Genomic DNA, 12,240 nt, shown 5'->3' on the forward strand with positions numbered 1-12,240 from the left:
TCATCCTCTGGGGACCATGAATGTCTGTACAAGGTTTCACAGCTAATACCTGGTCGACATTTCAGTGGCGGACCAAAAAGAACCCCAGACAAAAATATTCATGAACTGTCAGTAACAGTTTATTTCAGACTGAAATGTGACTAACCTAGAATGAAAAGTACCTCTCTCTCTAATGTTAGCACAACAAGTAAGGAATGCAATTAATTTGTTACAAAACAGTGCACTTGTGACTTCAGCATGATGGTAGGAATGTTTCGAGTATCAGGAATGTTAGGAAAAATATTTTGATGCCGTCGTAATGCTAAACTGTGAGTGGAGTTCTATAGAAGAGTGTTGAGAAGGTGCTCAGTGGTGGAAGAGTCGCAGGTTGGTGTGCACGAGAGTGATGCCCTGCTCGTTACAGGCATTAATCACAACCGCATCAGCAGCAGAGCCCGCTGGAGCTGCGATGTACTCGACACCACTCTACAGACACAGAGGGAAGACACGTTAGTAAAGATGGCCGGAAAGCTCGTTAGCGCATAGATTTAATAAAGTTTCCAAACTAGTAGTGACGTTTCTGTATGCAAAAAAGGATTTCAGGCCATTCCCATGCAATTTATTAACACATGCTTTTGTGGAAAATGTTTTATAGTTACCCTTTTGGCACGATCAATGTTATCTCTGAAGGGGAAGAAGGCGTCAGAACTGACGGCGACGGCCTTCAGGGAGCTGATCCAGTTCTTCTTTTCAGTCACCGACAGAGACTCAGGCACCTCTTCATACATCGACTTCCAAACTGCCAAGTCTGGGCCCTGTCAACACACAATACAGGACTTCTCACGCATTTGGGATATTTTGTAATCAGACATGACACTGAACATCAGAAATCAGACAGTGTGGCCTCAATTTTAAATGATTTATCCAAGTCCAATCTAACAGTTCAGGTATTTATCATCATCAAACGCCTCCAAGTATATAACGTAACTACTGCTGTATCTTATCGTTGCCACCATACCTCTCCAATGGTGTCGCTCACATACTGGTCAATTGCATTGGCCATCTCTGCACGCTTCACACCGCTGCGAAACTTCATGTTGAGGACACGAGGGTTATGTCTCAGCCACCAGTTATCAGCTTTGTCACCTGCCAGCCGTGTGCAGTGGATACGAGACTGCTGACCCGCACCGATCCCGATAACCTGTAAAAAAAATACACAGACAAGACAAATGAGAAAAACTTAAGAATCATCCAGATTCTTTTCTTCTTTTGTTCCTCTTGTTCTTACCTGTCCGTCTTTAGCGTAGCAGACAGAGTTGGACTGAGTGTACTTGACAGCGACGGTGGCCACGATGAGGTCACGGACAGCTTCCTCTGAGAGCTTGTGGACACAAAGAAATATTTCACAAAAGTTTGTGTCAATAATAGGAGAATTATATTTCAAATAGGACAAAACACAAATCTTGAAGTAAATCACTCACAGAGCCCTCGGAAACAACGTTGCTGAAGAATTCCTTGTCGATAAGCCCTCCGTTTCTCTTTTGTTTGAGGTAGAGACCAAACAACACTCTCACCTCAGCTTCATCGGGCTCATAGTCTGGATCCATCTGGGACAAAGACACACATTGTTAATCGAAAAGATCTAACTCAACTCTCATTCTACTCATCCTCACTTGAATACAAAGATTACGACTCACCTGCAGCACACAGTAGTTGCCATTCTTCTTCTTGGAGAGGATCTTGAGTGCCTCCTCATCATAACCAGGAGCGATGATACCATCAGACACCTGAGAGCAGTCAAGTGGAGTCATTGTCAAAACTCTGAAAAAGAAGTAACTTTTTAATTTATATTTGTTTTTTCTGTTAAACAACTGTACCTCTCTTGATATAATCTTGGCAGTGGGAACGTCACACACATCTGACACAGCGATGAAGTCTCCAAAAGAAGACATCCTGTCTGAACCTGAGGATGTAGAAGGAGTTATTAAAAAAAAGATGTAACACACTCCAGGTTATCTACTAACAAATGAACTGTTTCTGACCTCTTGCCCTGGCGTAGGCCGTGGCCAGCGGGGTGAGATCCTTCAGCATGTCATGCACCATACACACTTTGGCTTCCTCCTCAGTCAGAGGAACACCTACTGCAGCTCCTTCAGGAGAAGAAGGTGAAAAAAGTCAGAGTCAAATTCACACTAAATCCACTTTTCTACTGTTGAGAATGTGTCTGCGTGTCTCTTATTTTTTTTTACCGGCAGGGCTGACATGTTTGAAGGAGGTGGCAGCAGCCATGCCAAGGGCGTTCTTCAACTCTCTGACCAGCTGCCAGGCGTTCAGAGCATCACACAGGTTGATAAAGCCGGGGGAACCGTTGACCACTGAGAGGGAGTGGTGGCATGGTTAATTAATTGGAAAATTAATGACACATTTGACAATTTAAGGTGACACATTTTAGGTCAGTTGTGATGAGACGTGGGTCTACCTTTGAGGGGGAGGGCTGGCCGCAGGGTGTAGAGTTGGGCGGGTGCTTGGTGAGGATTCATGCCATAGCGTAGAGGCAGCTGGGAAACACCACGGCTGTACTGTCCACGGAAGTAGTCTGATATGGCGTCATCATACTGTGCCGTGTGCGTGAAGGCCTGAAGAGCAAAAATACATCATCTTCTAATATTTAAGAAAGCCAGAATTAAGAACTGAATACAAGTTTTTGGCTATGCTATTTTACACACACACACACACACACACACACACACACACACACACACACACACACACACACACACACACACACACACACTTTATGAAGGCATTGTCACAGAGCTTTAACTGATTTATTTTAACTCAACGATCAGGTCAGTCTGACTATAGGAAGAAAAGTTCACAGGTCAAATGTTAAACTTTGTAACCTAAACACATATTTCGACACTTGTGATAAAAAGCCTACACTGAACTTTGTCTTGCACTGACCCTCGACTCAAAGCAAACACAACAAAAACAGAACAAATGAGCACTGAGCTTAACTCAGTACTGAGAGAGACAGTTTGGATTTACCTAATCTGAGTTATACGATCCAAAATAGTCATTATATTAACTTATTTGTGCCTCAGAAACTTCCTGGCCTTAGCAGCACGTGGTTACTATTATGCAACTTCCATTTTAAAACTGATCCAGAACATCCATTAGAAAAGGATCTTATTAACTGTCAGTTTTTACTTGTTGGAACAAGCCTGAACAGTGACAGGGCGGGATTAATGGTTGTTTGAGGTACGCATGGTTCTTCCAAATTTAAAATTGTCAGTTCAGGATTCTGACAGAGCAAAAAAAATAAATAAAAATAAAATCTGCCCCGGCCCTTTTTTAACATCTTATCAAAACCGGTTTAAGATTGTGAAAAATGCTGATCGTAATTTAAAGCTAAAATACTCAAAACTGTTTATTTTGTCAGACCAACAGTTCAAAACTAAAACATAACTCAGTTTACCGTCACAGAAAATTCAGAAAACAAGCGAAAAAGCACTTTAGATTTAAAAATACTGAGCATCAACTGTTGCAGATTACAGACATACCCAGTGAGCATTTCCCTCACTATCCTGCTGCATCAAAACAGTGTAAATGTAAATGCAAAATCTGACTGTTCCCTTTGATAACAGACTTAACTTTGACCGACAGCTGAAGTCAGTCACTCACTGCAACTTCTCTACAGCATCTTTACACTGGTTAGCAGTATGTTTTAGAACTGATTTCAAAGTTTTAACGACTACTTTTAAAGCATGTTTGGTGTTAACGTCTGATTACATCACTGAATTACTAACCCACTAACCTCTGGCCGAGGTCTGTTAGTAAATCCCAGGTCAAAAGCTCAAGGCACTGTTTCTAAACTGCTTTTTCTTGAATCAATCAGTGTTTTGTTTGACTTTACTTTTATTGTTTTACTGTTTTAATCTACTTTTAATTGCCTGGTTATTTCTCTTGTTTTAAGTCTTTGTAAAGTACTTTCTTTGATATAAAAATAAGGTATTATTATTATTATTACTTTGAGCTCTTGAATCTAAATTGTTTTAACCACCATAAAGACCCCCAGATATCCAAAAGCAACCTGTTATACTTGTAAAACCTGTCTGCGTGTAAAAACTCAGTTCATGTTCAGAAAGATACAGTCTGGAAAAGAAAGAAGAAAGAACATGATGTTACTTTGAGAGCCAGAGTCTTGCGCGTTTCCAGGGTTGTATCTTTGTCTTCTGAGCTCTCCATCTCCTTGGCAACCAGCGAATAGTCAGCAGGATCACACACTATGGTGACTCGAGCGTGATTCTTGGCCGCTGCTCTCAACAGAGTTACACCACCTGAGCAGAAAGACAAAAAAAGATTTTAATACACATGCACATAATCATGGCATCTTTCGGATTATTTTTTGCAATTATGAATCAAATTTAGCTTCATATTCTGTAACTAGATTCACACACACAACTCACCGATATCTATCTGCTCCACAGCATCTTCCACAGTAACATTTGGGTTAGAGACGGTCTTCACAAATGGGTAGAGGTTGCACACCACCACTCTAAAAAACAGAAAACACAGAATAAATGTCAGACTAAGATCATCAATGTGCATACATGTCACAGACTACAAGAATACCCAGGGATCCTATGCCACGCCAGCCCTTGGAAAACTTTGAGTGAGTTCAGACTCCACAGAAAGTGAGACGATGTTTAACTGTGAAGCGAACCCCTGAACACACTGAATAAATAATATATTATCACATTGTTTCTTTTCATAATATGATTAAAAGAAAATGTGTTAAAAAAAGTTTTAACCACATCCGTGCATCGTTATTTATTCAAGTGTGTCCATGGAAATGATGATCAAACATATATACGTCCATAAAGATGGTTTTCTTATGCAGAAAAGCTAGTCCTTTTATTTTTACGATAACTACATCATCGCATAAGTCAAAAATATTCAGACGACAATATTTGTGAAACTATGTATATATGCAGTTAAAAGATATCAGATATGGATATCGGATGATTTGGGCAGAGCTGGTTTATGGGCTGTGACATACAGCACAGATATAACAGGCATCACTGCATTCAGTTGAGGGTCATACATCTTCACAGAGGTAAAACTTTCTGGCTGTGCGTGCTGTACTTCAAACACCATGAGATAGAAACTCAATGGGTCAATAGTCTGGAAACTTTTCCATCCTTATCCAGACCTGGAAATGACAAAAATCTAATTTCATACTGCATAAGGAACCCTGACAACCATTCAAGGTGGCTTTTCTAATTTGGACCATGTGATACCAGCGTGCAAAACGTACTGTGTGCATTTACGCCCAATTCAGTCAATGTTTTAGTGATTTAATAAGTAAAAAAAACACACTTCTTACAATTCTAGCTTTCGCAGTGTGTTCGTGCTCATGGCCTCTCTGAATGAACACTCTAAATTTGACCTTAAAAATTACTTAAATGATCAGAACTGTTCATCATTAATTCTCTGTTAATGATGCAATTGATCATTTGAGCACAACTCGCAACAAAGCCCCAATTTACCAGCAGTGCCGCCGCATTACAACAGACTTGTCTGCTTTTTTTTTTTTAGCCTTTAAGTAACATTTTGAACATTGTTGCCTCTCTAAAAAAAAAAAAAAAGGTATGTAGTCTCTTGATTATTCATACATTTCTGCTGTTTGAGTAACCTAATGAACATCCATCTCCTGACAGAGAAACCAGCTTACAATGCGAGCTCTCTACCCTCTACCTCTTTATCACGTGCAAACATAAAGAGACTCACACGCTCCTGTTTGAGTCAAAGAAACAAAGAAATCTCTATCAAATGTTACCCGAGATCTGTCTCTATCAGATTTGGATCAAGTGTGTAGTCTGATTGGTCAATTGCGACACTGTGATTTGGTCACGTTCTTCTAGTCCTGAAACAAACGAGAGTCACAAGACGAGCTTTTAGCAGGGGACAGCAGTTCTCCAATTAACCGGCTGCTAAAACAACTACACGTGCTTCCTAATGGAAACCTCCACAAGCTTGTGATCTGCCTGACAGCCACAAATCATGCATGCCCTTTGATCCAACTATATTGTGAATATAAATATTCGGCATTGTTGCTGCACATTTCTGTAGTGCTTCTCTCACCTGACCAGGCTGTAGCCCAGCTTCTCCATGTCGGCTGTGTCAGCGGGGCTTTTCCTGGCCAGGATACCTCCATGGACAGCAGGGTGCAGGGTCTTCACTCTGCCTCCCAGCATCTCTGGATGTCCAGTCAGCTCAGACACATCCCTGAAAGAGACACAAACAGGTTAGAGAAGCTCATCCAAAAACTTTTTTTTTTTTTTACTGTAAGGGGACTAGTTTAGTTATCCACCTGACAGCCAGTCCAGCATCACGCAGAGCTTTGGCTGTCCCCCCTGAGGCGACCAGAGACAGTCCAACATCCACCAGCCTTTTGGCGAAGTCCACCAGGCCAGTTTTGTCTGACACGCTCAAAAGTGCTGCAAAAGAAGAAGAAGACAGACCCGAAAGAGAAGTTTACGTTTAGTGACGCACAGCTCACCACGTTGGCTAATGTTAGCCACAGTTAGCACCCTGCATGTCGCAGTGCAAAACTTCATGAACAGCTGATCCATTCAAACTCACCGAGCTCTGAGGACGACATGCTCGGTCACAGTCACAGTCAGTGCGCAGGCTGTCTGGATGTCAGGAGGGTTTCTGCAGCAGAGAGAGATGTGCAAAGGATATGGACAGAAAAAAAAAAAACCCCTACAGGATCTTCACTGTCTGCTTCATCATGTGCTTCAAATACTAGAGAAAGACCCGCCCTGCTGAAGTCGGCCCGCCCCTCAACACACACAAGCGCACGCTTTTTTTTCCCCTCCAAACTTTATTGAAAGAAACAAATTAAGAGTCATACTAGTTCACACTAGTTACATGATATTATAAAAAGGATCAAAAGGGAAAAGCAAAAATAAAACTTAGACGTGACAGACTCTTACATATAAATAAAGTTTTAAACTGTTGTGGCAGGTTATTGGTTGAAAATATCTGCATAATTATATATTTATTATAGATAGACATTTCTTATTAGTAATCAGCTTAAGAGACTTAAAATAATAATCAACTCCAATCAAAACTAGCCTAAATGATGGTGATTTACATTTCTGGATGTGAAATTTCCCTAATAAAATCTAGAGGTTGACAATAATGCATAGTTTCTTTTCTTTGTATTCAAAAGAAGTAATAATGTTTTTTTTTCTTCCCTCAATGCTGATTTTATATTTTGTTTTACACAGTATATAGTTCTACTACCATATGGGCAACCATAAAATAAATGAGTTTACATTTTCAGGTTTTACAAAAGGTACATTTGTTATCGATGTCAAGGGATTTTGATATATATACTTTAGATGGGTATATGTTATGTAGTATTTATTTTATGTAATTCCACACAAGCTGCGCAGGACATGCGCAGCTTGACCTTTGACCCGCAACAAAGGAGCACATGATGATGGACTATAAGCTGATTATAGTGTGATTATATAAATTATATAATCACACTATAATCAACTTATAGTCCATCATCTATTGTCACATTATATAATATAATGTGACAATAGTAATACGGAAGAAGAAGAAAGAGATGGAGGAGATGAAGAAGATGAAGAAGGGAGACGAGGAGGAGGATGAGAAGAAAAAAACAAAAAGAAGAAGAAGGACTGTATCTCTCATAACATTTTGACTTTGAAGAATGAAGTACTGAAATAAATTTAGAAACTGATTAAGAATGTTATTAAATAAATATCAACATATCCTGAAATGTTCCCATTTAAATTACAGCAAAAAAAAAAAAAAAGAAGTCAGACTGAAATATAATAATCAGTCGAAACCTAACCAATTACAATTTATTCAATCAACCACATCTGAAAATATGCCAATTATCTTTTCAGAGAACCAAATTATTACTTGCATAATAACATTACTGTAGATATTCTGAGTTTAAATTGAAATTATGCAGCAGCTATTCTTGTTTTTTTTTTTTGTTTTTTTTTTGACTATCAAGAAACAAATGTGTTTTTGATCATTTATATTTGAGAAAGCTTCACGAAAGCTACTAAAAGCTGCAGAAATAGGCTGTTGATCAGCTTTTGCAGTAGCGTACACGTGCACAAGCATCCAATACGTCCATTTATTTATTTATTTATTTATTTAGTTCTGCAAAAACTTTGAGTCAAGTCAGGCCAAGTGTCTTCTTTTATGTTGCCACAAGAGGGCAGACATGGACCTTTGTGGTTCATGTCTAAACGTTTGTTCTCTCCAGAGATGTCAGTTTTATTATATATATATATATATATATATATATATATATATATATTATATATATATATATATAGACAACAAAGGCCGAGTGAGTGTATGTGCATCACTGCTCAGTTTCTATTTTTCATACTGAGGCTCTGATCTGCAATCAAGTTTTTATCAGTATCTTATTTTAAAAATCTATTTTAAATGATCATCTGTTAATACTTTGCTCTTATTTAATAATAATAAAAATAAAACTCATGATACAAAATATTAGATTTTAAATTTAGTTTTAAATCCGAAGACAGCTGATTTCGCCTAAAATAAATAAATAAAGTTGGCGTTTTTCTTTTTCTTTCTTTGTTTGTTGCAGGTTAAATCTTGATGCTGATCAGCAGGATTGAAGGTTACACTGACGGAACATCACCACGTCAAACAATAATTGCTAAAACAACCTGTAACATACGTTTTCCTGCAACAATAAATGAACGCTCATGAATACATAGTCACGCCTTTTCAATAAACTTTATTGGCTAAAAAACGGTGCCTTTTTCATGCTTTGGAACAGCGTTTTAAGTCGGACAGATGTGAATTTATTGGGCTCCGTCACTCACTCCCTGACTCACCCATTAGTTAAGTGACAGGACAGGGCCTGGGGAAACCTGCACCAATACGTGTGATTACGTTAAAAGATCGCACAATCTGTTCATATTTACGTAATGAGGCCGACATTTTGCTGATTGATTAAACTACAGGGTGTAAATATTTTAAGGGCTGCCTGATTTATAATCCAACAAAGCAAAAAGAAAGAAAAAAAAAGAAGAAGAAGAGAGGCCGATTTATTTGTCTAACTATGAAAATGGGAGTTTCTGGTAACCGCTCTGTGTTTGACATCTCAGGGGGTGACTTGAGTGATTCAATAGACAGTGAAACATTTTTATAGAAACACACAGGCTCACTATGCATTATTGGTTAAAAAAAAAGAAAAAAAGACAGGAGGTAGGGAAGGCCGTCAGCACTTTTAGTCAGGGCTGGCTGCTGAGAAAACTGACAGCATTATCAGCAGTAACTGTAATTTACGCAGGGGAATTTTTAATCAACATGACTGCTGTATTCAGATTAAATTAGAAGAGAAACGGAATCAATGACCTCCATATATTGCTCCACTGCCTTATCAATTAGCTGTGATTTTTGTACTGTGTCAGAAAGGCCTGTGTCATAAAACAGGCCAAATGGCATTTGTCAAAGCAGCTGACAAGTCACACAACTAAATGAGCTCCTATTGATTCGCATGATTTTTCATCAACCAAATTAAAAGCTGCAGTTTGATAGAGGTTTCAGTCTGCGGGCTTTGTTGTGTGTTCTAGTTTCCCGCCCTATTAAATCAAGTCAAGTTCAGTGAAAACTCCTTTGAGTTAAACTTGATGCTGATGCTGCTCCAGCTTCAGATTAATGATTGATTATCGATCCCTGTTTGGTTGAAGCTGTGCTGACACATGGGCCTGCATGTTTTAGCTGTAACTGCAAACAAAAGTTACTCCAGAGACTTCCTGCCGTGTGGATCTTCGTTTTCCCATCACTCTGCTGCTCCACCTAAGAGAGGAGGTGTCTTCATCACACTGTATTACATGTGATACATCAGCAGCTGTTACTAGACATAGTATTTAAACAGGGTCAGACACACAGTCGTCAACCAATATTAGAATGGATGACCTTTTCTTGACCTTAAAGATACTATGTGTCCTGGTAACAGCTATCAAAATAATGCAACAAAGTATGATAAAGCCGTATATGTCTATAATCTGTTGTATTGTATATGTACACATACCTCGCCAATGATTCTGAAATTCGGTTCATAGAATATGTTGTGTCAACTCATCTCTGTGATTTTGGACCACATGTAAAGTCTACATCTTTTCTTTTGTATTTAACTGCTCATGAATATTGATTAAATTGGAGAAATAAGACAGAAATTCAAATTCAAAAAGTCCCTTTAATGATACAAATGGATGCTTAAAAGCAGTGACACTCCACTTAAGGCCCATGGGCTAGATTTGGCCCCCGATAGGGTGCCAGGTGGCCTGGAGACCATTTTCTAAATCAATTCATTCACTCTGGGATTTTTTTTTTTATGTATACCAATGTTCAATAATTGTCCTTGGCTGTTACTTCGGGAAGTTGCATATTAGCATATCAGCGATCTGTGTAGCGCAGAGAAGTGGGGGACACTTGATTTCTGTGAAAGGTTTGTGTACAACAAACCTGCATACGGCTGCTGTGACTCTTGGGGTGGCTCTTGGCAGAGATGTGTAACAACAGCAAACGTAGAAATAATTCAAACTGTCAATGCAACTCAAAATGAACAGATGAATGTGCCTTTATTTTGCCACCTACCAATCCAAAATGCTGTATGGAGGTTACTAATTTCAGGTGCCATCACTAGTTAAAGCATTCCCACCTGGTAGCACCAGGAAGAGAAGATTGCAACTTTGAATTTTATTCTCATTAATCCTAATCTTTATTTATTCTCAATTGTTTTGCAAAACACAAGCCTGTGAAATGTGACACTTTTAATCTGTTTTTCTCTGTAAATTGAGTTTTTAATGCTTAAACTAATAAAAATTTGGACATACACCTACTCCTGCTGTACAGACTTGGTTAATTTCCCGTAAATATTTGATGACAGTGAATAATTTCATAGATGGTCGCTGATCATTTCTAAAAAAAAATCAGCCTTTTGATAAAGAGAAGAGAATTCAACCTCTTGCCTATATAACAACAAGTCTGCACTACAGCTCCCATCAGCGTTTAAAGGCACTACCTTCAATCACTGCACGGCCCTGCTTTGTTTTTTTGTTTTTTTTTCACAAGAGGGCATCCAGTTAAGAATGCATTTAATCACTATATAAACATGTGACTGTGGTCTCAGAAGGGGCTAAATGACACCATACTGCATGTCGTCCAATCTGCTCTTTAATCACAACCCTTACATAGCCGCCCAATAAAAACGCCCCAGCGCAGTTACACACACTCATCATGCTGTTGCTCTGGGAAATTAAAATGGCCAGTGTGACATCACCATCAGGCTTTTGATTGCTTTACTTCCTCTTCATTAACTTAATTATTTGGCTATCAGTAAACCCCACCGAGTAATTAATATCTGAGAGCCTTTGTAATAAATTAAAAACTGTGAACTGAGAATTACTTTTGCTTTGCTAGCAGACGCAGCGCTCTGGCTTTGGCCGGACAGGAAGGAGCTGAAAGAGATGATTTTTTAAAACTTTTTTTTATTATAAGGATCTCTTTTAGCCTAACTCTGCTAATCTTCCAAGAATCCTCAAACATAAAACCATCACCTCAATAGACACAAACAATATTTATACAAGTAGAACACTTAAAAGTCACAAAGCATTGTTCAACACACAAAACACTAAAACAACAGAATACAACCATTAAAATCCACCATATATATAATTAAATATATCATAATTAACTACATATTTATTTTGTCTCACACACATTAACCGAGATATTTTTAAAAACTATTCATAGCCATTTCACTAGTGGTGTCAGGTACTTTATTCCACCTATGACAAGCCTGATAGGAGAATCCTCTTTCACCAAATTCTGCCTGTGGTTGTTCTCGTATTGACTGAGTGTCTAACCCACCACTAGCCGCTTTGCCCCACATGGTGAGATGTAAGGCTGGAGATGTGAATGTGAAGTTTTTATCTTTGTGGTATTACGACTCACACGGTTGTCTTCAAGTGATTTTTGATGCCGATGTTGGTCACCACTTTGGTCCAGTCTGAAATATCTCAACAACTCTTGGAAGGATTGCAATCAACTTTTGTTGTTCAAATATTTATAGCCTCCACCTTCAAGAGGAATTTATAGTATCAAGTATCTTGTAGTATCTTGTTGGTGATCCCCTGTGTTGTCTTCTTTGGTATA

General features: G+C 38.7%; 1 protein-coding gene across 1 annotated transcript; it reads right to left on the bottom strand.

Annotated features, from left to right (window-relative positions):
• Positions 1-97: 97 nt before the first annotated feature.
• atic (5-aminoimidazole-4-carboxamide ribonucleotide formyltransferase/IMP cyclohydrolase) lies at positions 98-6,791 on the bottom strand. Its single transcript, XM_019262316.2, has 15 exons — positions 6,628-6,791; positions 6,356-6,482; positions 6,127-6,270; positions 4,449-4,537; positions 4,168-4,319; positions 2,459-2,615; positions 2,229-2,354; positions 2,022-2,129; positions 1,857-1,942; positions 1,677-1,766; positions 1,461-1,586; positions 1,268-1,360; positions 998-1,180; positions 639-794; positions 98-465 (listed from the first exon to the last, which is right to left on the bottom strand). The coding sequence occupies exons 1-15, from the start codon at positions 6,644-6,646 to the stop codon at positions 346-348; spliced, it is 1,776 nt and encodes a 591-aa protein (XP_019117861.2). The 5' UTR covers positions 6,647-6,791; the 3' UTR covers positions 98-345.
• Between the last annotated feature and the right edge of the window lie 5,449 nt (positions 6,792-12,240).

The sequence above is a fragment of the Larimichthys crocea genome, chromosome VIII (genome assembly GCF_000972845.2).
Source record: "Larimichthys crocea isolate SSNF chromosome VIII, L_crocea_2.0, whole genome shotgun sequence".
NCBI lineage: Eukaryota > Metazoa > Chordata > Actinopteri > Sciaenidae > Larimichthys > Larimichthys crocea.

Bases quoted from the DNA above. Each gene is read 5' to 3' on its own strand.
- atic (XM_019262316.2), bottom strand. The intron at 4,320-4,448 runs GTGAGTTGTGTG...CTTTCTGCTCAG, and splicing joins TGTGGAGCAGATAGATATCG to GTGGTGTAACTCTGTTGAGA. The intron at 1,181-1,267 runs GTAAGAACAAGA...TTTTTTTTACAG, and splicing joins GCTACGCTAAAGACGGACAG to GTTATCGGGATCGGTGCGGG.